A 23,650-nucleotide genomic window follows, 5' to 3' on the forward strand; every position below is an offset into this window, starting at 1 on the left:
TGGTTTGGTTCCACATTATTTGTTCTTTCATCAGTGCCACTGAGGATACAAAGCATTCCTCTGGCATGATGGACACTGTATAGCATGACAGATACAAAGGTGGTATATCCAGGCCTCTTACTGTATCTAATGTTGTCAGAAAAGATCTATGCATATGCAAAACCCTGACTTTCTCATTTCTGAAGAGTGCTGTTTTAACCCAAGGGTCAAAACACCCTCAGATCATAAATCACCAGAAATCAGAAAACTTTACATTCAAATGAGAAAATACAAGGTGCTTTTCTCAGAGTGTGCATAAATGAGGAAGAATTTAATCAATACTTGGATTTACTCAGTGCCCATGAAATTTATGTATATGTATGTATGAATTCATTTATTATCAACATAGGCGCCCTGTGGTCAGCAGTAGGGCTGAATAAGAATGAATACCCTAAACTCAAGTCAAATGTTGAGTGTCTAGTGTACATTTTAGGGATGATTGGCTGTTTTATTCATGTGGTATTTAAGAGTGCTCTTTGACAGGAGAATAGTTTAAAAATGAGACGACAGAACAGCAAAGTCACTAAAATTCATTTAGCTGAGAAGAAAAAATTTTATATTTTATGTTCAAACTGGTCAAGGAGGCGAATGCTGCGGTAATGTTTTTTCTCTTGTCCTTGAATGACTTTTTAAATTCCATTAGATGGGCTGGTTTATGTCTTTAACACGTTGTGTATCTAGTAGCAAACAGCTGATTAAAAGTCCTGAAGGGACAGAATGTGACTCAGGTGCCAGCTCATCTTTTATGCCTCTCTTTGAGTTAAACTGTTATATCGTCTGTATGACAGCTTAAAGGCTGCAGACCTGGCTTGTTTGGTTTCTGCAAAGTAAATAAACCAGATAGTCTCTAATCTCTCTATAAATAGCTTTTAGAATAGAACATCTTTGTGTTAGTGGTAGGACACAATTAATGTTTTTTTTATTGTCCATGTTAAACCAGAGGCAGTCATTTTGGAATTTCCATAGATCTCCTCATTTGCTGTTTTCTAACAATAAATGAGAGAAGAAGCCATAAATAGTCATAAAGAAGATACAAGCATGTTGTGCTCCTAACTAGAAGATACTAGAAGGTTTTTTTCTCTCCTGGGTTACGTTCAAATCAGTGACATAGTAATACTTTTAGTTCTTCCTGGTTGTTTCCATTCTATTCTATTCTATTCTATTCTACAGTCATTTAGCAGACACTTTTATCCAAAGCTACTTCCATTTGAGAGTAAGAACAACATAAGCAAGAATTCAAACAAGATGGGATATCATAATTTGGTGGTAGTCAGACTGCTGTGAGTCCAGTTGAACCCAGGTGCTGTCATGTAGTGCTAGAGGCAGTGCAATTTTTTTTAAATACAAGATCACGATTTCATCACACAATATCATCTTGGGCATAAGTGCACACAGCTTATTTAGTACTTGGTTGAGCCAAAGAGCTGGACAAATCCTTCCAACTCATTCTGTTGAGTAGAAGAGTTAAGCTAAGAAATGCGCCTTAAACAACTGAGTCTTTAGCTTGCTTTTTAAAGTGGATATGGACTCTGCGGATCGGACGGAGTTTGGTAGATCGTTCCAGAACCGGGGGATGGAGAAGAGTCTAGCTACTGATTTTGTGCATGTTGTGTTGGGAGCACTAGGCTTTTTTCGCTGGCAGAGCGTAACTGTCGAGAGGGAGTGTAGCTCTGGATTAAGCAGTGGAGGTAGACCAGAGTTTCAGCAGTGATATCACTTGTAGAGATTTATCTAAAAGATGAGTCTTTTAAAAAAAATGCCCCCGTAGCATTAATGGGTGCCATTTTTCACACTTCCAGTTGATTTCATGATCGGATACTTGTATTTAGTTATATGTAATTACAGGTTGTTATAAACTGCATGAACATTTGGCCATGGAGTCAGTTTTGGCAGAAAAGTCTCCACTCTTTAATTTTAAATACAACCAGGCTGGGCATGCAGTTGCTTGACAAAAAAAACCCTCTTAAACTCTCAAATATTAGTTGGTTTGAGGACGCAAAGCCAATAGAGACTTAGATTTATCTCCAAAGCAGGTGGTTAATTTCTAAACTGTTCCTTGATATTACATGTTTAATACAGTTTTTGAAGAACTTCTTAGACAAAAAATGTTGCTAACAAAATGTATAAACTGTCAATTAGTGTTAACATGTTGTCAAGCAAGCAGGAAATCAATAGATTAACTGAAATTTATCCATAAAAATGTTTAAAAACTGATGATATGGAAAATGTAAGCAGTGATTAATGGGGGTTTTCTTGAGCCTGCGATATACACCTTTGTCATCTATACAATTCTTTGATGTGGCACTGCACTCTTTGGTTTGGAGTTTGCTTTTGATTTGATTGATCAGCAACTGATTGATTTGTTTAAATGAATGATCCATTAGTTTCTTTTCTCACCTCTAAACTAAACGCATGCCCCAATTTTTTTCTTTTGTTTTGGTGTCCTTCTCTGGTAGTTGGATGATGTTTTTGGGTGATGAGATGCCCAAACTACTTTTTTTCTCTTTTTTTCTTCTTCTTTTTTTAAGAAACCCTCCGCACTTCAATCTTTAGAGAACTCTTGACCGTTTTTGAACCGGGATCCAGTTACATGACATTTTACATTTTAGCCTGTCACTGTATTTCATCAATTGCATAAGACTGCTGACCTGTGGAATTAGATTTGTATAAAGCTACTACTCTGTTATTGATTTCTGTACAATGAAGTGCAGTGACTGGCTAGCTTTTAAAATGTTATCACTTTGACTTCGGTAAATCTTACCTGGCCAAAATATGTCACCTGACTGCACTCACTTTGCTGCTCTGTTTGGTGCCTGTTGACTCAGATTATCTGCATCAATATTTTTTGTGGTGTCAGAAAGTGATATCCTGGGTCTCTAATTCTTCCCTAGCAACCTGCGGGTGCTTCTTAAACCTTTTATGGTTTTATTTTACCTTTTAGTTTGGTTTGAGTAGAGCTAGTGTGAACAGATCGGTAGTGGTTTGCTCGGACCGGTGTCTTGCAAAGGATGCCAGTATGGATTGCATCTATTTCTCTTCCTCTCTTTTTGGAATGCCTCCTCTTTTCCTCACCTTTCTCCTTCTCTTTCTGGACTTTTTCAGTTCGCTTTACTCTTCTTTTATGGATGTTTATCTCTCTCTCTATTGCTGTCTCTTTTCTCATTGGTTTGCGGTGCTGCTTGCTCACCTGAATTGCAAGCTGGGTAACATGAGTCTCTCATGTTTTCAATGTGCCTTAAGACGGTTACCAACGATTACATTTTGTTAAATTAGCTTGTATATCAGTTTTGGGTGATTTGGTAGAAGTTGTGTGTAATATTTCTACTGTGTCACGGTTTACAAATTACAATATGCAAATCAAAACTGACACAAAGACCCTGATATGAGTACCAATGTTCTCATGATGCTCATGTTACCCATCAAACTGACTGAACTGTTGAAATTTTTGCCTTGAAAATGGCGTGCAATGTGAGAGAAAAGCTGCAAAAAAAGTAACTCACATCTGCACTGTGGTTCAGCCTGAAAGGCCTTCTGTTTATTTATTAATTATTTTGGTTTTTTTTTCTCTGAATCTTTTTTGGTTAAAATTATACTTCATTGATAATTGGGTCCGTTTATGATAAGGATAATAATCGTTTTTTTTTTTTTTTTTAAACAATGATGTCATTTAATGATGAACACATTGAGCATGCTGGTCTTCACACTCAAATTCATATTTTTCTATCTTTTATTCTAAACTTAGCCAACAATTAATTTAAATAAGAGAATACTCCTTCCCCACATCTTTCCTTCCTTTTTTCCTACTTGTCTTCCCTATATCCACCACTCCTCCCTTCCTTCCCTCTTTTCCTTCTTTCCTTCCTTCCCCTCCAACTTTCCATACCCTCACCATAATAAAGATTTTTTTAATCAATGCACACAGTACACACCCTTCACACACCAAACAAGCAGCATATTCTCTCTCCAGGCTTTCATGTCACACCAACAGACCGTAACGTGTTAGTATTCTGGTCGTTAGCTATTTAGAAAATGTTCACGGAGTAAAGGGTTGTTTTGATGAATTAATACTGTAATTTGTGTACATCCATGATCATAAAGGTACATGTATGGCCTGTTTAAAATCCCTGTGAATGCATCATTCCTTCCGTCTTTGCTTTCCTCTTCTTTTTCTTCTATTCTGACCTTTTATTCTCTCTTTTGCTTTCATTTAGCTGCTTTTTGTTGCTCTGCATCATTTTCTTTCCTGTTTTTTATCCTCCTTCTTTCTGGTTTTCTTTCTTCTCCTTCTTCCAAAGTACATCTGACCTACTTCATTCTAGGCGAAGACAGGGAGCAATGATGCGTTTATTTTGCGGTCAGGTATTCTAACAAGGCCAGTACCAATGCAGAATGAACTCTTCCTGAGTCACAGATTGAACTTTGAGTTAATCTATCACTTTTGGGGTTTTAAAATCCTATAATGGTGGGGATGAGGGATTGGAGCCTCGATACAAATGTGCTTTTTAGTGGTTTGTAGACGCATGTGGGCTCCAATATCCAAAATCATCCCATTTCATTGTAGTCATCAGAGGAACTGATTAAGACTTCTTTGACCTGTGGGTGGATAAAAATTATAATCACAATTATTTATACTTCAACATGAGTGTATGCTAAGTACAAGCCATTTTCAATTCCTGTGTGATTGTTAGGTCAAAGAATAAATGCAGTAATAGAGGATAAACATAGTCCAAGTTCCTGTAATGTAGCTTCAGCTGGCAGAAAAAGAAAAAGATAGCTGCAGAGGCGCCCCGTCTTTTACACAGACCCATGACTCATGACATCGACCCACAAAACGCAGACAGCTCTTTCCATTGCCCGTTATGTTGTTTATTAACGTGTTAGACAAATAAAGGCCGCACAAGTTCAACGTATTTCAGTCTTCCATTTCTCTGTGATTCAGCTTATTGTGGCCATCACAGAGGATAGTGGCAGGGATGTCACACAGATCTCTGTTCAAATGAAATGACATTTGCCGTCACCATGTGGGGGCTGAACCTTTACTGCGCCTGTTGCTTTATAGGGTTTTTTTTTTTTGTTTTGGCTGGTGCCGAGTTTTCACACATAAACAAAAACATGTGTTACACATGCACAGTAGCACACAGACACACGAAGGCGCTACTCTGGTGCTGATCTTTGTTGCCTTTCCTTAAAGCCAGCTGACTCCTCCTCGTCCTCGTCCTCCTCCTCTTCGTCCTCCTCTTCCTCCTCTTCCTCCTCTCACCCCCCTGTGGTAAGGCCAATGGTACGCCCCGACGGTAACCTCGTCCGCCTCCCTACCTCCTCCGCCATCCTTCCATCCCTCCATCCTTCCATCCCTCCTTCTGCTATGCCATCCACGGTATGATCCAGAACTTTTGGCTTTCCATTCAACTTGTCATCTCCCTTCTGTCGCTTGTGCTGTGATCTTCTGCAGCATGCCCAGAGTTCTGTTTGTTGTTGCTGTTTGTATGTTTACATGGCAATTTATATGTATTCTGTTCATATATATATGTGTGTGTCTTTATAGTGAAGGACACTGCACTTTGCAGGCTTAGTGTAACTGAGTCTTGTGACTTTCCTTGAGTGGCTATTGTTGTTGCCATGGTGCCCGCTGCCCCCCTACCTCCTCCATGGCTTGCCCCCTTTCCTTATGGGTGTGATATTTTTCGTGCTTTGACACTGGTACAAGCCATCAAGTTCACACAGTCACGCTGACTCTGTTTCTTCCACTCTTCTTCAATGGTCGCCATCTATCTATCTATCTATCTATCTATCTATCTATCTATCTATCTATCTATCTATCTATCTATCTATCTATCTATCTATCTATCTATCTATCTATCTGTCTGTTTGTCTGTCTATCTGTCTATCTGTCTTTCTTTTTACAAATCAGTATATTTTTCTTGTATTATTTGAAAGTCTACATCCTCAGCCTCTCTTTCTTGCTCTCTTCCTTTCTCTGTAAGACTTTCTGTCACTGTTCCTCTCCTGCTCACTGCTCTCTCTCTCTCTCTTGACGGTGCAGTGACGCCCACTGGGGTCCAATTGTGGTATTACTTGTAGTACAGAACTGTGATTTCCACTCCTCAGAAGGACTTGCCATTTTTAACAGATCTGTCGGTGGAGTTTGGGACAACTCATTTCTGGAAATGTCATGTAAAAAAAAAAAAAAAAAAAAATTTCCCTTCTTATTTTATTACTATGTAAATATCTTTAGGGACTTTTTCTAACTTTGAGGACTGTCTAGGATTTTAAGTATTGTTTAGATCAGTGTTATATTTAAAAATTACGTGATTTGTTATCCCAAACTGCATTAAGATGTGTGGAGAATGGCACGCTCTTCAAAGGAACACACTGTGTATTCTCTGTGGGATTAACTTAAAGAATCGATGGCTTCTTGGAAAAACACATGGCTAAACAGACTCAGCGGTCAGGCAAGCGGGGATTGCTAAGACACCTTGTTAAAATGCACTCAGGTTGATTCACTGTACTACGTTGGTGCATTTGTGAGGAAATATTCAGATAGATGTTGACAGTTTTTCATCTGTGTATCATTTTTATGTCTAACCTTTAGTCCTAACAGTGTACACCTGCTATATGTGGTGTAAATTGTGAATAATATTCTTAGCTGTTTCTTTCCTGCTGTATTAACAGCATCATGTTGCCTTTTTTTGTCCCAGAAAACAACCAGGAGCAGCATGAATAAATAAATCTGTATTAGAACAGCACTCAATAGATGGCTAAATATTTCATTGCTTATTTCCTGTGAGTGACTGCTGGCAACAGCAAGTTAGAAGGCACTTGCACTTAAAAATTTAGCAAAAATGTACTTTGGATGTAAAGCAAAATGTTAAAAGTAAGACAAATAATGGATTGTTTAATGGCAAAGTTTAGCACAGTAGATGCAAGATGCTCTGGAATTGAAACAACTGCAGAAGTTTCTTGCAGTTTTGATTATCAGGTGGCATTGATATGATGTATATTTGCATGATAGTAACTGTATTGGGTAGTAATGTCTTTGTCTTCATGTTATCTTTAGATTGTTTCTCCAGGTGACCAATTCTCTGACAGACCAGCAAGTAGCCTGCCTACATTATGACCTGTAGCCTTTGACTTTTTGCTCGGTGTCTGTTGTAAAATGTTCTGAGTGATATATGAAAGTGTTTAGCTATGTCCAAAACTCTTCAGCTTAAAAAAGACAAATCTTCAGCTTTGTAAGACAACTTACTTTGTGTTTTTTTAAAGGTTTCTTAAAGCTTATTTTTGCAAGGATTTATCTAGCATGAGAAAACACAGTCTGAAACAACGTGTCGCACAGGAACAGGAAGCAGTACTTGCAGAGCTCTTTAAGGTGCCCTAGATATTTGATTGCAAGATTCAGAGACAAAGTATAAAGGTTTGCTGGGTTCTTGGTTGCCATGTGATTTTTCCATGAAGTCGCACAAATAAGCATGACTGCCCGATTCTCTCCCAGATCTCTTTTGTCAGTTGATTTTGATGGGATTTTGTAGGACGCTGATTTCCATTTATTAACTCAGTATATATGTGTGTGTGTGTGTGTCTTTGTGTGGGTATGTCTGGTGTTATGCATATTTACATCCATATTTATGTGTGGATGGGAATATGTATACAAATGACTTGTATGTCTTTATTTTTGCATATATGTGTGTGTATGGTCATCATTCATCTTTCCTGTGTGTGTGTGTGTGTGTATGATGGTTGTTTGTGTCTGTGTGTGTGCGTGTATCCTGCCCTCCCTTACCTATCTGCATGTGTTCCCTTGCGTCCTGTGTTTTTTTTTCTAAAAACAAACAAAAAAAACACCAAACCCCACCAAAAGGGACTGCAGAACTCTGAAGAGAACGCCAGGATCTCCATCACCTTCTTCCGGCTGTTCCGCGTGATGAGGCTGGTCAAGCTGCTGTCTCGCGGGGAAGGGATTCGGACCCTGCTGTGGACCTTCATCAAATCCTTCCAAGTGAGGGGAGAACCGGACACTACATGCTCGAGCAGGGAGTTGGGTTTACAGAGGACAGAAGGGGCAGAGGGAAAGTGCAGTTTTAGTTTTAAACTGACCTAGATTTCTCCTCCTTAGAGGCCATACATCTGATTTATAACATATTTTATATCCAGACTTGGAAAAAAGTTATTCTGAGATGTAAGTGTTCAATTCCACACTTTCCTCAAAGACATGTTTTTACCCTATTCTCTAATTTTTATCATTTTAGTTTATATTTTCAGATGAGACACATGGGACTTAATTGTCCTTTTTATGTGTAAATCCAGTCTGGAAGTCTCACAAACCACCTTCTCTTTCCTTGCTACTTACCTCCTTATCTCCACCACTTTCTTGCACAGACGTTAGTCCAAAAGAGAGGGATAGTATGAAGTAATGGAGAGAGGATTTCCAAGTCTTGCTGTACAGACAAGGAGAAATGTAGAGCAGTCAAGTTAGAAAACAGGGAGTAACTCAAAATACTTTCTTCTGCTTGTTTCTCTTCTCTACCTCTCTTCACTCTCATTTTCTCCCTTTATTCTTTTTACTCTCACACACCCTTCTACTAACCCTTACAGCTCCCCATTTCCTGTAGGAAAGTTAAGCAGTAGAAAAGTTTAACAAAGCACTCCACCAAAAAATTAAATCATTTGATAGAGAGTTGTGGGCTTATGAAAATGATCTGTTCACCTTCTTGTGTTAGCTGAGCTGGGCCAGTATGATCATTTCAATACAAAAGTAATTCAGCTGAAGTCAAACTTTTGTTGACTTTAAAATAAGCAGGGCTAATTAATATAGTCTTGTGCTAACAGCGTCCAGATAACCCAAATTTAAATTTTTCATTTATTTATCATGATTTTGCCCCACTCCCGGGCTCAGAGGTAATATAAGACAAGCTCAGCTCTACACAGTTCGCCACAGTTGTTCGGTTCATGTACAACATGTTGGGACTGGTCTCTTGGCTAAAATCAAAGACCAGTTTATGTTTTTTTTCACTCTAAAGTCAGATGATTTATACTGGCTTGTTTTTGGTGTTGTGCCTCACAGGACTGCAGATCCATTCAGTTTCACTTCCTGAAGCACTGCTTAATTAAATTTGCTACTATGATGTTAAAAGATGGACAAAAACATGAGCAAAAAATGCATATTTGAAATTAATTGCTCATTTCAACAACAATTCATTTCTAAAATAATTGGGCGATTGAGATTTAAGTGAAAGTAAATGGACTCCAGGCTTGGTGCAGAATATTACTGCGGATGACTCGTCACTGATGCCTCTCTCCTCTCTTCAGGCTCTGCCCTACGTAGCTCTGCTTATAGTGATGCTATTCTTCATATACGCTGTCATCGGCATGCAGGTAAGCTGTTGTCTTGTCCCCTTGTTTCCCTCCCTCTTTGTTGTTGTCTTCTTGTTCTTCTCTCTCCTATAGCAAGCCTTCATCCCGTGTCTACCCTCCTGGAGTCTTGTCATGCAGAGTTACCGTTTGGTCTCGTCCTCCTTTTCTCTCCCACTTCTCTTCCTCCTATTGCTGTTGTTTTCTAGTTATTGTTGGCCTTTGCCCCTCTGCCTGTCACTCTGTCTCTTCTACAAGCTGTTGTGTGGTTCCTTCCACTGACAATGAGTGGGAGATATATTTGATATGCTGGAGACAGCTGGCCTCTAATTCTAATTGACTGCCTCTTGCCAATGCTGACATTATTTGCTGTGTGCTGTGACTACTCCCCACCTCCTGTGCAGATGTTTGGTAAGATAGCGCTGCGGGACCATACGCAAATCAACAGGAACAACAATTTCCAGACATTCCCTCAGGCAGTGCTGCTACTCTTCAGGTGAGGAAGATCACTGCACTTATTTAATATCATTATCTTACATGTTCCCTTTTTTTTTTTACCGATATTTGATGTTTCCATTATATCAGACATTTTCTGCTCTTCGGCATCCTGCTTTTCTTTCTTTTCCATATTAACATTTTTATTCCATATTTAACTGCTTCAGTTTTTCCCTGTATTGTAATATATTTTCCATTCTCATGAACAATTTGTGACAGCAGTTGTTTGATTAAATGCAAGGATATCTATAAATGTAAAGTTATCTGATTCTTTAACTTGACTCTGCAGAAGAGCTAGTGTTGTAGCAGTTTTCAAAAACCACTGCCACAGTTTAGAACGTTAATGCTGCAAAAGGAACATATGATCTAGGGAATATTAAGGCTTGATTTTATATAAAACTGAGAACTGAGGAAGACATCTTCTGCACAGCTGTCCAAGGAGACCCACACCCACAAACCTCCCTGAGCTATGTGGTTGATATGATGGTAAGATTCCATGCAGGGGGACAAAAACAATGACACTAAAAGGATGGGATCATGGAATTGTGCACATTTACTGGTGCATATGTTGAAATCATATGGCTTCCATCCTTTTACTGGTTTTGTATTTTACTTTGTAGGTTTCTTAGTACGTTACCAGAATTATTCAAAAGGGTGCTGACTAATTTGCAGGAAAACTCAGGCATGATTAATTTTTTATGTGAATCCAGTTTATTTTATTTTTTTTTTTTTTAATTGGTGTCCCATTTTTTGTTTGGGTTTTTTTGTTTTGTTTTTATTGGGCATAATCATGACTTACTTATATATATATATATATATATATATATATATATATATATATATATATGTATATATATTTTTTTGTTTTTGTTTTTTTTTTTGTTTTTTTTGTTATTGTTACCATTTTCCTGTTGTTACCATTTATAAAAATTCTGTTTTTTTTTATTCATATTCAAGACAAACCCCTGCATGGAACATATTGTAGTCTTGGGCTTCCATTCAGAAACAAATCCTACTTCATATATATTGTTATGTAAGGAACTTAACTATCAGTTCCTCAGTTTTAGTAGTAGTTTAGTAGTTTATGATTGTTCTAATCTAATAAAGGGTCAAAACTTGATTTAATGAATAATTAAATAAAGGATTAAATGAAGTATTCAGAATGGAAGGCAGGTGTAGGTTGAGCACAATTTTAATGCTACAGTGACGCCAAGAAAATGTTTAGTTTTTTACGTTATTGTTGCGCTGTAAATTCAGTGTATAAGGATCTGAGTGTATGTTCATAACACTAACTATTTACATTTGTGTTTACGTGTGTTTGTGTCCCTCTCTCTTTGTCTTTGTAACTGTGTTACTGCATGCATGTATGCCTTAATGCATACATCCACATGTGTGTATTTTTTATGCATGTGTGCTTCTGTGTGTTTGTTTTGTGCAACTGGATTTGCATGCATCTGGGTTGATGTGCATCTGGGTGTGTGCATGCTTCTGTATATCAGATGTGCAACAGGTGAGGCATGGCAGGAGATCATGCTGGCGTGTTCACCCAATCGACCATGTGAGAAAGGGTCGACTAATGAGAGCAACACATCCAACGAGGACTGCGGCAGCCAGTTTGCCATCATTTACTTTGTCAGTTTCTACATGCTTTGTGCCTTTCTGGTAAGTATGGAAAAGAGAACAAGGAAGCTTTATTTAGTCAGCTTAAAGGAAAGTATTAGATATGACTGTTGTCACAAATTAATTCTCATTCAATAGCTTTTTGAGTGTATGATGTTGCAGGTTATAACTGCTATGAACTTCAATTTTAAAGTTTAGTAACTGACTCATGCTGATCTACAGATCATCAACCTGTTTGTGGCTGTTATCATGGACAACTTTGACTACTTGACACGTGATTGGTCGATTCTGGGACCACATCATCTTGATGAATTCAAGAGGATCTGGGCAGAATATGACCCAGAAGCTAAGTAAGTTTGCAGAGAGCAGACAAAATATATCAGCAGCATGATGAGACTTTAGTCTCTACAATGTGACCTCTGTTCTGCTTTCAGGGGGAGGATAAAACACCTTGACGTGGTCACTCTGCTCCGGAGAATTCAGCCTCCCCTCGGATTTGGGAAGCTTTGTCCACACAGGGTGGCTTGCAAGGTAAAGACATGTATAAAGTCAAGTCTTAAATTTTCCTAAATATGGTCTACAGACTGCAAATCAGCACTGTTGTTCATGGAACATTTCAAGAGTCATTTGGAAACATAGAGTAACAACATATATATATATATATATATATATATATATATATATATATATATATATATATATATATATATATATATATATATATATATATATATATATATTAGCCAGGAGTTGTAATGTTTTCTTCTGTTTACTATGAATGTTTATAATGTGATACGTATGGACAGCTGGTAACACCTTCTACTGTGACTCAGTGGAGAATCTCTGGGGGGATATATGCTTGTTTTTCAGCAAACTGCTGGCTACCTGTGTGGGTTGGAAAATGTGAAAGAATTTTACTGTGTTAGAATGTGGAAATTCACATATTTACGTGATAATAAATCACTTTGTATGTTTGTGTTGTGTGAGCTCATATTTGTGTGTTTCCTCCCATGAAGCGTTTGGTGTCGATGAACATGCCGCTGAACAGCGATGGAACAGTGATGTTCAATGCCACGCTGTTTGCCTTGGTCAGAACTGCACTCAGGATAAAGACAGAAGGTAACAAGTTTAATACAGATGTGCAAAAACATCAACAATAGCAGGCTCACCATCATGTAAATAAAATAGGTTACCTAGGAGAGTGACTAATTGTGGGAGTGAGATGAAAAAGAGTTTTCCCATCCAGATTTATATTGGCATGCTCAAACTAGACTTTCCATTCCCAGGATAGTTTCTCTAATTATAGGAATTTTCCATTTATTAGCTGTTTATTAGTCCAAAACTGTTTATTTTAATTCCCCCACCTATAAATCTACAGTATTTATGTAGTGTATTGCATGTGCAGGCAACCTGGAGCAAGCTAATGAGGAACTGAGGGCAATTGTGAAAAAGATCTGGAAGAGAACCAGCATGAAGCTCTTGGATCAAGTAGTGCCTCCTGCTGGTGGTATGTATACTCCAACACAGTGAGGTGAAACGTGACTCTCTTGAAGTTGTGGAACCCTTTGCATCATGACTTTTACTTCAGTTTTTTTAAGAATTCTTATTTACGATAACTGCATTCTTTTCAGATGATGAGGTGACAGTCGGGAAGTTCTACGCTACCTTCCTCATCCAGGAATATTTCCGCAAGTTTAAGAAAAGGAAAGAACAAGGGCTGGTGGGCAAAGTGCCCCCCAAAACTGCCCTCTCTCTGCAGGTGAATGTGGCATATTGTTTATGGTGTCAGGACATGTAGAAGACAAAGATTAATTAAATAAATCATGACCAAACAGTAAGGCGTGATGGTGTTTGGTCTGTGTGTAGGCGGGCCTGCGGACATTGCATGACATCGGTCCAGAGATTAGGAGGGCCATCTCTGGAGACCTGAACGTAGAGGAGGAGCTGGATAAAGGCCTGAAGGAGCCTGTGTCAGCAGCATCAGAGGACGATATCTTCAGGGTAAAGGTTGGATACACACACCCTCAGTCACTCTCCAGAGAGAGAGAGAAAGAGAAAGAAGAGCCAAATCAGCACCAGCTTGAAGCCCCATGCCAACATATGAACACGCCTGCATGTGCTCGAGGTCTAGAAGATATTTAAATAATGCATGTTCCACTACAAAGCTTGGCAGCATATTACTGCAGACACTAATATACTTTTTTAAAAGTGGTCATCAAGTTTTTAATTAGTTTACCGTAACAAAATACAAATGTATATTCAAAACAAATTAAGTCAGTGAAATTGCATCAAGTAACTAAACACTTGCACTGAAAGTCTGAGGCACATATGAGCACAAGCACAACGTTGCTTCCATGCTAATGCCAACTTGATCAGCCTCCCATTTTTCACCATCCACCATTGCAGCTTTCATATACAATGTTTTATTTGCTGCAGTTTTTTTCACATTAACTTTGTGTGCTTAACACAGTCTCAGGCTACTGGTTTGATAAATCTTTATGCAGCAGTGGCCAGTTGGACATAAAATGACTCTTATGGTGCCTAAGTTGTGTCAGCTCAGTAGTTTAAAATTTCTTCATTTAAAATCTGAGTTCAAATAGTGAAAGAGGGCTTTGCTTTGCATTTTGTGGCTGAGGAAAGTTTAGTGTATGCAAGCAGTGAATGTCACTCTTGAGTGCTGTGAGCTGTAAGACATAGTCATTTTAACTTCAACTTTGCTTAACCCCCTGTCTTCCTCCACTGTTCTCCTCTTCTCATCACTCTTTTCTGCATCTCTGTCTGTTTCTCTTTTGTTTTCTTCCATTTCTTTTTCCTCCACAGCGTACTGGTGGCTTATTTGGCAACCATGTCAGCTACTACAACCAGAGCGATGGCCGTGGCTCCTTCCCACAGTCCTTCACCACCCAGCGTCCCTTGCATATCAGCCAGAAAGGTTCCCCTTGCGAAGGCGAGAGCCCATCTCATGAGAAGCTGATGGACTCAACCACCTTTACCCCTTCTTCTTACTCCTCATCAGGCTCCAATGCCAACATCAACAATGCCAATAACACTGGCATGGTTGGGGTGACAACCCAGGGCATCAGTCGATTCCCGAGCCCATCTATAAGCACTGTGGATGGGCACACCGGGCAGCCACTCACCCCCATCCTGCTGCCAAGGTCTGCATGGTGCTTCCCTCCAAAGAGGTGAGTGCGGGCTGGGTAGCCTCTTCAAAAGTCCTAGACCGGGTTTTCTTTTATACGAGAATTGCTTCATAATGATTTTTTTCTTTTCTAACTATAAACACATTTCCTACTTTGGGACTGTTTTTTCCTCTTTCCATCATTTGACATAAATAACAAATTTACATTTTCTTATGGACATAAATGATTCTGCTATTTCCTTCTTTTTTTATCACCTGCTTCCTATCCTTGTCTTTTGTTTCTGGTGGCAAGCAGGATGTTTTTTGACACCCTCATGCGGTATGTTGCCAGGGGACAGAGAGAGAATGTGTGTGTGTGTGTTCACATAGTTCCTCAGTGCGTGCAAAATGAACTCATGATGCTGTATAAATTAGCATAGCTGTTATGGTGCAGAGGTGGCGCTCGTTGCTATGCACATAAAGCTTCAGTTGCTATAGCAAAAACCAGGCTTCATGCTGCTGCCAAAGCCATAGATAGACTGTTTGGTGCAAAGTGGCCAAACCTCTCCTATCGAGGGCTTCTGTTGCTGCTCTTTGGCTGTACATTATGGCAGGTCTGGGTTAGACTAAACATCAGCAGCTTGTGCCTCATCTACACAGAAACTTTAGCCTGAGCAAACATCTGAAAGCTCATACTTGCTACTCACATAGCATAAAGACTCAGTTTGTTTGCTGCGTAACTGGAAAATGCAGATACACAGCACACCTTAACTACAACTAATGTGTCATGATAGCGTTGCTGTGTTTTATAAACAGAGGCCTAAATTTGGTCTGTTTTGTTGTCTGTCCAGTACTCGGTACATCTTGTCTCCTTCTGTCTTATTTCTGTGAAACTTACTTGTATATTTGTGCTTAATGTCTACTTCCATGACTATTAATTATTATAACTGAGTTGCATCCTCTACAGTAAAAAGAGGTAGGTATGAAGAATAAGAAAGGCCATTAATTTTTTTTTTTTATCCCTGCCAGGTTTTCAGCTATAGTTACTGTGTTTACTGGCTTGTATTGTATGTCCTTAATTCATAGCTAGTTTTTACAGAGTTTAATCAATTACTTTCCCTTGTTAAAGACAAAATATTCTAGTTTTCAGTGATCCACTACGTGCAAATCAAAGTATAAGCTTTCTGATCCTTCTTGTATTTGCTCAGTTCAATAACAGATTACCTTTCACCCAGGTTTGGTTAGTTATCACAAAGTCAGGTTTTAATCTAACACCACTCTAACCCAGAATTTGCTGTGAGGCCCTTAAAAAGCTTAACAAGGGAACATCATGGCGTTTTGACATTTTATTGATTTTCTTCACCAGATGTTTATGTTTTGCTGTCCTGAAATAAGTGAAAAATATTTTCTGTATTTGAAGTTTATCTTTAAATATAACAGCTACTACAAGGCAGTTTTTTAATGGCTCTTCATTCAAAGCATGTTTTTTGTAAATTGTTCATTTTAATCAGACAATCTGGTGAAGAAAAAAAAAACTAAAATTCAAATGTCTGAATGGTTCCTTCAAGCTTCAGTCTGGAGTATGAAACAGATGTGACTGTTGAGAAGACATCTTTGAGATGCAAAGTGGTTTTTAGGATACACAATTACTGTAATGCAGATGAATTGAGTGTGACAGCCTCTGATTCCCTGACTTTATTAGCATGAGTTAAAGTAATCATTAAATTCTCCTGTAAGAGTTCAAAGAATATTTCATTACTGCGTCCTCTTTGTTTTTTAAAAGATGTCTGAACTTCAGTCTATCGTTGTCATATTCCTTATGTTGCCTTTAACGCTATTCACCATTTTGCTGCAATCTCCACCAGCTTCTACTCAATCTTTCTCTAGTTCCTATTCATAGTAGTGACGCCTCCGTGGGTTTTGCAGTCTCCTCCTCAGCTCCTCACTGACTTTTTGCTAATCAGCTGCTTTTTTTCTGTGTTTACATCTGTTTGACTATTTGTCTACATGTTCCTCCATCCGTTGTGTGTGTTTTATGTTAATTTTGTGTTTCTGTTTGTTTGCTCGCTTGTTTGGTCGTTGTTTATCTGTTTGTCTGTAGTTCGGATTCAAGTGACAGTCGTCTGCCAATCATTCGGAGAGGGGAGGGGTCAACAGAAGAGACGTACGATGAGAGTTATGGTGACGACAGGGAGTACCACGAAGATGACCACTCGCTTTCCTCTGACATGTACTGCTGAAAAAAACACTCACATTTTCTTCTTCATCTCAAAAGTTCAGTTAGTTGGTTTGTGTGATTTGTTTTTGCGTGTTTGTGTCCGTTTATTAGGTTGGTGTATCATGATGACACATGTAAACAGCTGACTCCCATGGAGGAATCAGAGGAAGTAGAGGACAGAAGAGGAGGGGGAGGATGGCAGTCTCCACGAAGAGTCTTCCTCTGCCCAACCTCTCTGGGTTAGTGGACACAAATACACAAATGCAGATCTTTCTTTACACCAATCCATATCAGTATAGCATCTGTGATGATGAACATATTTGTACCTTTTGTGTTTATCAGGACGAAGATCATCCTTCCATCTGGAGTGTCTCAGGAGACAGTCAAGGCCAGACGTCTCCCAGAAGACGGCTGTACCCTTACATCTTGTACATCACCAGGTAGTAAGCATACACTGAAATACTTCATATGTGTTTGAACGCTGAACCTTCTTTAGCAGATATACAGTAACCCCCCCCCCATCTGCCCTTCTCCAGGCCCTGGCAGTGGCAGGTTTGAGTCCTCTACTAAGAAGGAGTCACTCACCTACCCTCTTCAGCCGGCTGTGCTCTACGCCTCCAGCCAGCCCCACTGGTATAACCCATCTATGCCACACATCAGATGCCAAAAATGCGAGAAAAACAATTGAGCCACATTTTCTTAGCAAGCACTTTTACACTGGCACTTATCAGAAAATGGTAGAAAGTTTTGTTATAGTACTTTCTAAGATACATTTGTTGTCTTGTCTTTGTATTTATAGCCGACTGCAGTGATGCCTCATACCAGCGAGTTCCCTCTCTGAGGCTAGAGGGCTCCAACTCCCATGAAAAGCTCAATACCAGCTTGCCCTCTGTCAACTGTGGACCCTGGTGAGACTAAGTGCCTTTAAAAAAAAGCTGCTACAATCAACTGCAAGTGAGAGCTTGCTTGTATATTAAGCACGTCTTGTCTCCCAGGTACAGCGACAGTAACGGGAACAGCCGGGCGCCCAGCCCCAGCACGTCAGTGTCCAGTCAAAGAGCACCACGACCTGTATCACTCACAGTGCCCTCACTTTTGGGAAAAGACCCCAGCTCACTGTCTCATGGCAGTGCAGGCAGTCTGGTGGAAGCGGTAAGTCTGTACAGTACCTAATGTACTTGTATTAACTTATAGTTTGGAGCAGATTACGCTCGACTTAATTGTTAGACTACAGTCAGCAACATGTTCTTCTCTCTAACTCCTTTCTGTCCATTGCTCTTATTCATTTTCTTCTCAAGGTTCTGATATCAGAAGGTTTGGGTGATTTCGCCCAGGACCCATCATTCATTGAGGTGACCAAAGCCGAGTTGGCTGATGCCTGTGACATGACCATTGAGGAGATGGAGCAGGCTGCCAGCAACATTCTCAACGGCAACACCACCACAAACGCCACATCTAGCGCCTCCTCCACCTCTCAGCACAGCCCCAACTGCAATCTCCTGCCCTTCCACACAGCAGCAGCAGCAGCAGCAGCAGCAACAACACACAGGGACCGAGTGGTGGGCTTGAGTCCTAGCGAAAGTGGGGCAGAAGCTGGAGGAAGCAGAGGAGCCGTTCATGGGCCGTCTTCAACAGAGGAGCGGCAGGAGCTGCTAGCCAGGGAAAGAGTTAGAGAGGAGGAGGAGGAAGAGGCAGGAGGAAGAGAAGAAGGGCACAACAGAAGTTCAACAGTGATTGCAGGTGCACGACAGAGGAACAGCGGGCTTTTGGAAGATGAGGATATGGAGTGCGTGACGAGCTTGTAGGTGTGACCTGAATAGGTTCAGTCAACGGACTGGCCCCTCTGACATCATCAGAGACTGACATACGTCAGTGCTGGTTAACAGTGCCGCGGCTGGCTCTGTCTGTCCCCACACTTCACACACACTCACTTACACACACTGTCGCTCTGGACAATGGCGGCCAGTGATGCAACCTTCAACACATGGTTATGACCTTGTTGGTTTTTGTGAGTTAGAATGTGTGTGAATGTTTGTTGTAAAGTATACCAGATGATATACTGTCTGAATGAGTGCTTGTGCGAGTGTTTCTGTATGACTTTCTCAATTTGTATGTGTATGTGTGTGTTCTCCACACGTGTCTGAGTGTGGCTCTAAAGTGCCTCACAGTTTTCTCATGTCCTCAAATTATGAAGTACAGAAAAGTAGAGACAAGCAAAAAAAGATTCACAAAGGACATAATGAAGGAAATGTAGATGGGAAACAACAAACACAGGAAGTCCTTTTATGGATTTCCTGCTAATTACATAGTATGTTATGTTTTCATGTCTTATGCCTACTTTGGTGGAGTGTTTTTGTTGTTTGTCTGGCCGCCATAATGCCAGGTGGGGGACAGCAGACCAGCTTGTGGGAAGGTCAGTGAAGGATTCCCATCTGACCTGAGGTCAGAGGTCAACTCCTCCGTCTTGGTTCACTGATGACAATGCGCTGTATTGAGTCAAACAGGGGCAAGAAAACTCTGTTTGAAATCTCCTTTATCCTCCTCTTCCAAAGCTCTGGAACCTTGGAGCACAGCCCTGCCAGCCTGGGGGTGGGATTAAGGTGACACACCAACCCCAGCCAAGGGGGGAAGGATTGGAGGGATGGTGGAACAGCCACAGCAGGGCTGCTACAAGGGGGCCACAGGGAGAGAAAGACACTCTCTGGACAACAGGAAGCTAGCCAGCTCTTTTTATTTTTTATTTTTTTTTTCTTCTTCTTTTTTTTCCTGCTGGTCAGTAAGACTCCAGCAAGAGACAAACTAACCTCGTGTGGCACTTTGATCTTGTTTCACCTCCTCCATCACTTTTTACTTGTTTGGCCCACTTGCTGCCCCAGACAGGAGGTGAGAGGAGCATTTGGTGGCTACGTAGAGACAACCAGCTCCCTCCTCTGCCTCATACCTCACCGTTTCTCACTCCTTCCTCTATCCTTCCTCCCTCCTCTGGCTATTTTACCATCCCTCTCCTTTCACTTTTTTTTTTTTTTTTTTTTGTTCTTTGGTTAGTTTTTTTCCTTTTTCAGCCCTCGGGGAGGCACATGTTCGTCATGCAGGGCAACGTAGATGGCAGGGTGGAAGAGAGACGGGGAGTGACGATTGAAAAGACAGACTCTGGGCTCAGGTCCATACTGGATCTGCCATCAATCAACCTCACTTCTTTCTCCAAGACCCTCCTCTTCCTCTCAGCCTGGAATCCTGTTGGATTTGCTGCCACATACTCTTTCTACAGACCACGCCCACTATGTATTTAACAGTTCAATATTGTGCAAAACTGGCTAGCCATGACTATTTTGTTTTATATTCATGACCTTATCGATTTAATTTATCCTTGATTTGTTTGCACAATCGGGGTGCTGGTCTAATAAATGTATTTTTGCTTGGTTTATTTTAGGAGAATTTTAAGATGTTTTAAGTATTGAAGCAGGGCGTAGTGTCTGCGTGGGAGTGTATAACTATATTTGTGCGTGCAGATGCGTGTCTGTGTTTTAGTACAGGATGAATGAGTGTAAGAGTGCGTGAGTGCATGTATCTAAAAGGGGGGGGAGCATTCTCTCTATCAGTATGCACCTTTTACAGATTGTATCTATTTATTTATTTATTTTTCCCAGAAGAGAAAAAAAATTGTGAGAGAATGCGTGTGTGTAAACGTGTGTGTTTGAGTGGTTTCTTGTGTATTCTAAAAAGCTGATTATAAGCCTAGACAGTAAATTAAGGTAGCATTACAAGTATGGTGATGTGTGTGGTGTGAGAGTGCGAATGGGAGTGTGCGTGTGTGTACTAATGGGCCTCCTTAACACAGGGTTACCGTGGACAGGCATGCTTCCAAAGCTTTGCAATTTCTTTAGCACAGTTTTTACTTTCCAGCCAAGCTGTAGAGTGACAACTCACTCTGTCTTTGAATACTAGCCATCGCATAATTTTTCTTTATCGTCCCTTGTTGAGACATGGTTAGGCATAAGGTCTCCAGGGAGGTCATGGTGAGGGGTACATTTGCAGCGATGAGGAGTTTCAGCAGCTGCTGCTTTTTGGATTCATGGCGGATGGTTGCTCTGGATGTTAAAAGCACTAAAACTCATACTGCCATAGGAATGCTTTGTGGAAGAACTGTGGGGAGGATGACGCCCTGATTGCTTGGCTGTAGTGCACCTGTACCATATAATGTCATCTTTTATTGGAGGTTTAAACTCCAGATGAAATATTAGGGCTGGTCTACTGATGCTGCAAGACTTCTGAATCACTTCATCATGTGAGGAGCATATCACAAAACATATTATTAGTTTTTAATTTATTTGCACCAATTAGAAAAAGAACAGATTTCATGTGTCTAATTGAATTAGCTAATGAGATTGGTTGCTAATTTTTAATTAGATATGACAATGGCTGGTTTAAGGTGATAATAATTGGATTAGCTTGGAGGGGCAGTTGCATCTTGTTGTTCTAGGTAGCAGTTGGGAGTTTCTTTTTTTTTCTTAATGCAGATTTTCTTGAATAAGGTCATAGCAAGGTGTAATATTCAAGCTTCAGTCTGTCACAGAGGGCACAGGTTTTACCTTTTCTTTAAATAAAAGCTTTCCTGCTTTCACAGTGACTTCACCTGTGACCTGTGCCACGTTTCTTATCATGTCTACAACTTTGCATTTTTAAAACTAAAAAAATTCACCTTAACTATTTAGAAATTGCAGAAAATTTGGATTAACATAATTGATTTTGTGGCCATGATCCCAAAGTAGAGACACCTAAGAAAAAGGAAAGTGTTCAGATTCATATGTCAATACATGTCAGCATATTTGTTTTAAACAGCAGAAGCTGTAAGAAAGTCACCTTCATGTTTTGATATAACAATAGCTTAAACATGTTCTCTCTTACAGGTTCTAAAAAAATGTAAATGTTGGAAGAGCTTTTTGTAGGTAAAAGACACATTTTAGAGACACATTTTTACAAAAATAAAAAGGAATATCATTTTAAAAGATACAGAAATCTCACAAAGAAACATTATCACACATTATAACGATCTTATCTCATTAGTGATTTTTGCAAATTCCTTCTGGGAAAAATTCAAATAATTTTTTTTTTTTTTTTTTTGGGTCTACCATTCTGGTTAAATTTGAATTCATTCATTCATTTAAAGCAGAGCAGGGTGGTGGTAAGGAAAAGTATGCATAAACACTGCCGTACACTGCATCCTGTGCCAGTAACAGACTTCTGACATTATTATGCAATCTAAATGTGAATGTTGAATATGTTCAAGTGGCAGTTCTGTTCTTCTTTTATGTAGTTAAGCTCATAGATGTGACTGTTGAGAAGACATCTTATGGCTCCCAAACTCATTCATCCAGATAGGTAATATAACATGGCAGGCCATCTTGTGGTAAATGGATCACAAAAGTTTGAGGACATAATTTTAGCTAAAAGTCTAAAAGCTAGAGATGTAGATTTGGGTATAATCAGTCTGTGTGCAGTGCAGGATTTGGCATTGCTGAAAAGTAGCACAGTTTACATTTTTGCATTTCTTTTAACACTTTGTTGGCCTCAGCCAGGCTGAAGTCTAGTTAAACTTGAATTTAAAAGACAGTATGGCCTCCTCTCTGACTTATTTATGTTGATGAATTGTTAAATTTGGAGATTATTGGGCAGAAATTTTTCAAATATAAATAGAGCTTCATCTAAACCGTAGTTTTTGTATTCAAGCTGCTTAATTATGTCTGTCAGTATGGCAACAACAATGGGTGTTACACTTTCAAAGCAGATTAGAAACCATGAATGTAGGCAGATGCACAGAAAAACTACTGTGAGAATTGGCTAAAGTAAAATTAGGATTGGAAAGTTCCTACAAGGTTTTCTATCAATTACAAACGATATTGCTTCATATCTTAAAATTCAAATCATTCACTTCTTTCATCCAGACAGAAGTTAATTTACATTTGACAGGCATACACAAAGTAACCCCTGCATGTCAGAAGGTCCACATCAGGCTTGCCTGCATGTCTTTTGAAGTTCTTGGGTCTGCCCCCTGAGAGAGATTCAGAGCCCTTTGGTGCCCCCGCGTGACGTGGAGCAGCATCGCAGTTTTTTGTGTGATTTGCAGGTTAGCATGAACAATGAGGTGTTTTGTTGCAGTGTCATAACATGAGTGGGTGTAATCCTGCAACCCACAAGATATGCAAAAACAATGCAATAACTATGACTGTGTACGTTCCCAGAGTGAAAATACTTGTGAAAGTGAAAACAAAAAAAATCTGCTTCATGAAGTTTGTTTTGTGTTTTTTTTTTTTCTTCTTTTTTTTTCTTTTTTTTTGTGACAAGTAAACTCAGTGGTTTCCACACCAGAAAAACCTAACATACTTGAAATCAGGTACATGACAGTGCAGTATAGTAAAGATGTATTTGTTAATCTTTCTTGTGTCGGGGTGTTTGTCAAATGTTTATTGAGACAGTTATGACCGCTTTCCTTGTGGATAACCTAGCAGCCTGTGGAGGCACAGTATTTTATTTTTTAGTGACAAAACCAACTATCTTTTTCTTCTTGTCTCAGTACTTTTTGACAGCATCCTTTTCTGTTTTTTTTTTCCTCCAGTTTTTAATGGGTTGAGTTCTGTGGGTGTACCATCAGTATTGCATGAGGTTTACGTTGATTGAGCGTTGCAGGTTTTGCTGTTTTGTTCCGATCAGGTTAAGTATCATATCACATTATTACAGAGTAGCTTTTTCTATCTAGTGTACATACAGTGATGAAAGTCAGTATTTCTTCTTTTGATAAATATTTAACTTTA

General features: G+C 39.6%; 1 protein-coding gene across 1 annotated transcript in view; it reads left to right on the plus strand.

Moving 5' to 3' along the window:
* Positions 1-19,105, plus strand: part of cacna1c (calcium channel, voltage-dependent, L type, alpha 1C subunit) — a 175,725-nt gene extending 156,620 nt beyond the window's left edge. The window contains exons 33-51 of the mRNA XM_041977041.1: positions 5,231-5,416; positions 7,898-8,035; positions 9,346-9,411; positions 9,792-9,883; positions 11,382-11,544; positions 11,725-11,852; positions 11,937-12,033; positions 12,519-12,621; positions 12,908-13,009; positions 13,134-13,261; positions 13,369-13,503; positions 14,323-14,687; positions 16,725-16,853; positions 16,953-17,080; positions 17,184-17,281; positions 17,378-17,474; positions 17,641-17,749; positions 17,837-17,993; positions 18,140-19,105. Coding sequence (XP_041832975.1) covers positions 5,231-5,416; positions 7,898-8,035; positions 9,346-9,411; positions 9,792-9,883; positions 11,382-11,544; positions 11,725-11,852; positions 11,937-12,033; positions 12,519-12,621; positions 12,908-13,009; positions 13,134-13,261; positions 13,369-13,503; positions 14,323-14,687; positions 16,725-16,853; positions 16,953-17,080; positions 17,184-17,281; positions 17,378-17,474; positions 17,641-17,749; positions 17,837-17,993; positions 18,140-18,646 — 2,928 coding nt within the window. The 3' untranslated portion in view covers positions 18,647-19,105. The remainder of the gene's footprint in view (positions 1-5,230; positions 5,417-7,897; positions 8,036-9,345; positions 9,412-9,791; positions 9,884-11,381; positions 11,545-11,724; positions 11,853-11,936; positions 12,034-12,518; positions 12,622-12,907; positions 13,010-13,133; positions 13,262-13,368; positions 13,504-14,322; positions 14,688-16,724; positions 16,854-16,952; positions 17,081-17,183; positions 17,282-17,377; positions 17,475-17,640; positions 17,750-17,836; positions 17,994-18,139) is intronic.
* The last annotated feature ends 4,545 nt before the right edge of the window (positions 19,106-23,650 follow it).

This window comes from Melanotaenia boesemani, chromosome 23, assembly GCF_017639745.1.
Source record: "Melanotaenia boesemani isolate fMelBoe1 chromosome 23, fMelBoe1.pri, whole genome shotgun sequence".
NCBI lineage: Eukaryota > Metazoa > Chordata > Actinopteri > Atheriniformes > Melanotaeniidae > Melanotaenia > Melanotaenia boesemani.